Genomic DNA, 1,730 nt, shown 5'->3' on the forward strand with positions numbered 1-1,730 from the left:
AGAGAAGATGTGTTTATGAGACAGAATGGGGGTAGACGGGAAGAGGAAATAAAATTAAAAATACAAAAACTTCAAAAACCAAAACCAAAAAAAAAAAAAATAAAATAAAGACTCAGGAAGAAGTATAAGAGGGGCAAATGTCTCAACAACTTTTGATGAAAGAAAGGGACAAAAAGAGAAATAGAAGCCCCTACTGCTACCCTAGCTAAAGCACGAAGTAAAGATGAATGAAAAAAAATGAAAAGGAGATAAAGACGATAAGAAAGAAGCTTTACAAAGGGGAAACATAAAAGGTAAACAAGGAAGAATATACGCTGTGAAGAAACGGAGATAAAACTGAGGGAAAGAAGTATATAGAGATATCAAGTGGGGAGGAGGAAAAGATAAATATTAAGCAGTCCTGAGAAAATAAAAATGAAACAAAAACAAATAGAAATGAAAACAAAAAGTAAACACAAACAAAGCATAATTTCATATTTCTTCCTATTTTATATTTTGTTGCTATTTTAAAAAGTATATAAATACTAAGTCTCCTCCGCTATTATTAGTTGTATTTTGTCTTGATTCTTTGTACATACGACATTTAAACTCGTCAGAGCAGAGATCAAATTTGATTTGTTAATTTTCAGTCGCAGACAAACTGAATACATAAAAACCAAATAAATGGAGACGAAATATTTCTTAAAAAGCTTAATAATGGATTAATTCTTTTGTTGAAGTTTGCTAGACACTGACCACAATTCGGACAGCTGAAAAGAAAAAGAAAAAGAGAAAAAAGGAAAAGAAGAGAAAAATTATATTCTTCTGAGATCTTTTTGTCGTAAAATTAGTTTTGCTATACCAAGCAAGTATTCATTATAATTATCCAAACATATTTGGTCACACGTTCACATATAATACACATTAGCACACTCCAGCACACTAATTGTACACAATTTTATTCATATACACTCATCTATCTATCTATCTATCTATCTATCTATCTATCTATCTATCTATCTATCTATCTATCTATCTATCTTTTTATCTTTCTATCTATCTATCTATTTAGAAGGTACAAAAAGCACGCATATGCACAAAAAATATACATAGTATAACAAATACAATAAATGGATTTCTGTCTATGCTGCGCATCTGTATGCTTTTATGCATGTACATGTGAATGTGCGTAGTTAACTATATATACATTCACACATCTACATTTCTATGCCAAAGACAACAAGCACAACAACAGCAGTAACAAGAGAGACAATAATAACAAAATTTTAAGATGTAACAAAAAAAAAAAAAAGACTGAACAAATGTGAAATCATTACAAGACAAAACACTGCTCAGAGAAAAAAAAACAGGGTAAAAACGAAGTAAAAACCAAGTAGTTAAACAACAACAACAACGACAGGAAGCTAAACGAAAACAACGCCATTAACAAGAATATTTACGAGAACAACAAAAATAAACACTAGCACTACTTATTTTGCCCATTGTTGGAATAATAACACGATCACAGACAACGCCAAAAACAGGTTGTTAGGATTGGTTCAAAGAAGTGTTTACACCACTTATTGCTCTGTTTAGTTAAACAGCCGAGTCAAAAATCTCCATGATGGCGGCATCTTACCTTCTTTTGTTGACGTCTGCTCTTGCGTTGGTAAGTTTTTAAGTTCTGTTTTTATAAACGCGTGATTGTGTGTGTGTGTGTGTGTGTGTGTGTGTGTGTGTGTGTGTGTGTG

General features: G+C 31.6%; 1 protein-coding gene across 1 annotated transcript in view; it reads left to right on the top strand.

The window, feature by feature from the left end:
* The first annotated feature begins 44 nt into the window (after nucleotides 1-44).
* LOC106878815 (uncharacterized) overlaps nucleotides 45-1,730 on the top strand; it is a 54,990-nt gene continuing 53,304 nt past the window's right edge. The window contains exon 1 of the mRNA XM_014928157.2: nucleotides 45-1,648. Within this exon, the coding sequence (XP_014783643.1) occupies nucleotides 1,601-1,648 (48 nt within the window). The 5' untranslated portion in view covers nucleotides 45-1,600. The remainder of the gene's footprint in view (nucleotides 1,649-1,730) is intronic.

The sequence above is a fragment of the Octopus bimaculoides genome, chromosome 3, assembly GCF_001194135.2.
Source record: "Octopus bimaculoides isolate UCB-OBI-ISO-001 chromosome 3, ASM119413v2, whole genome shotgun sequence".
NCBI classification, from domain to species: Eukaryota; Metazoa; Mollusca; class Cephalopoda; order Octopoda; family Octopodidae; genus Octopus; species Octopus bimaculoides.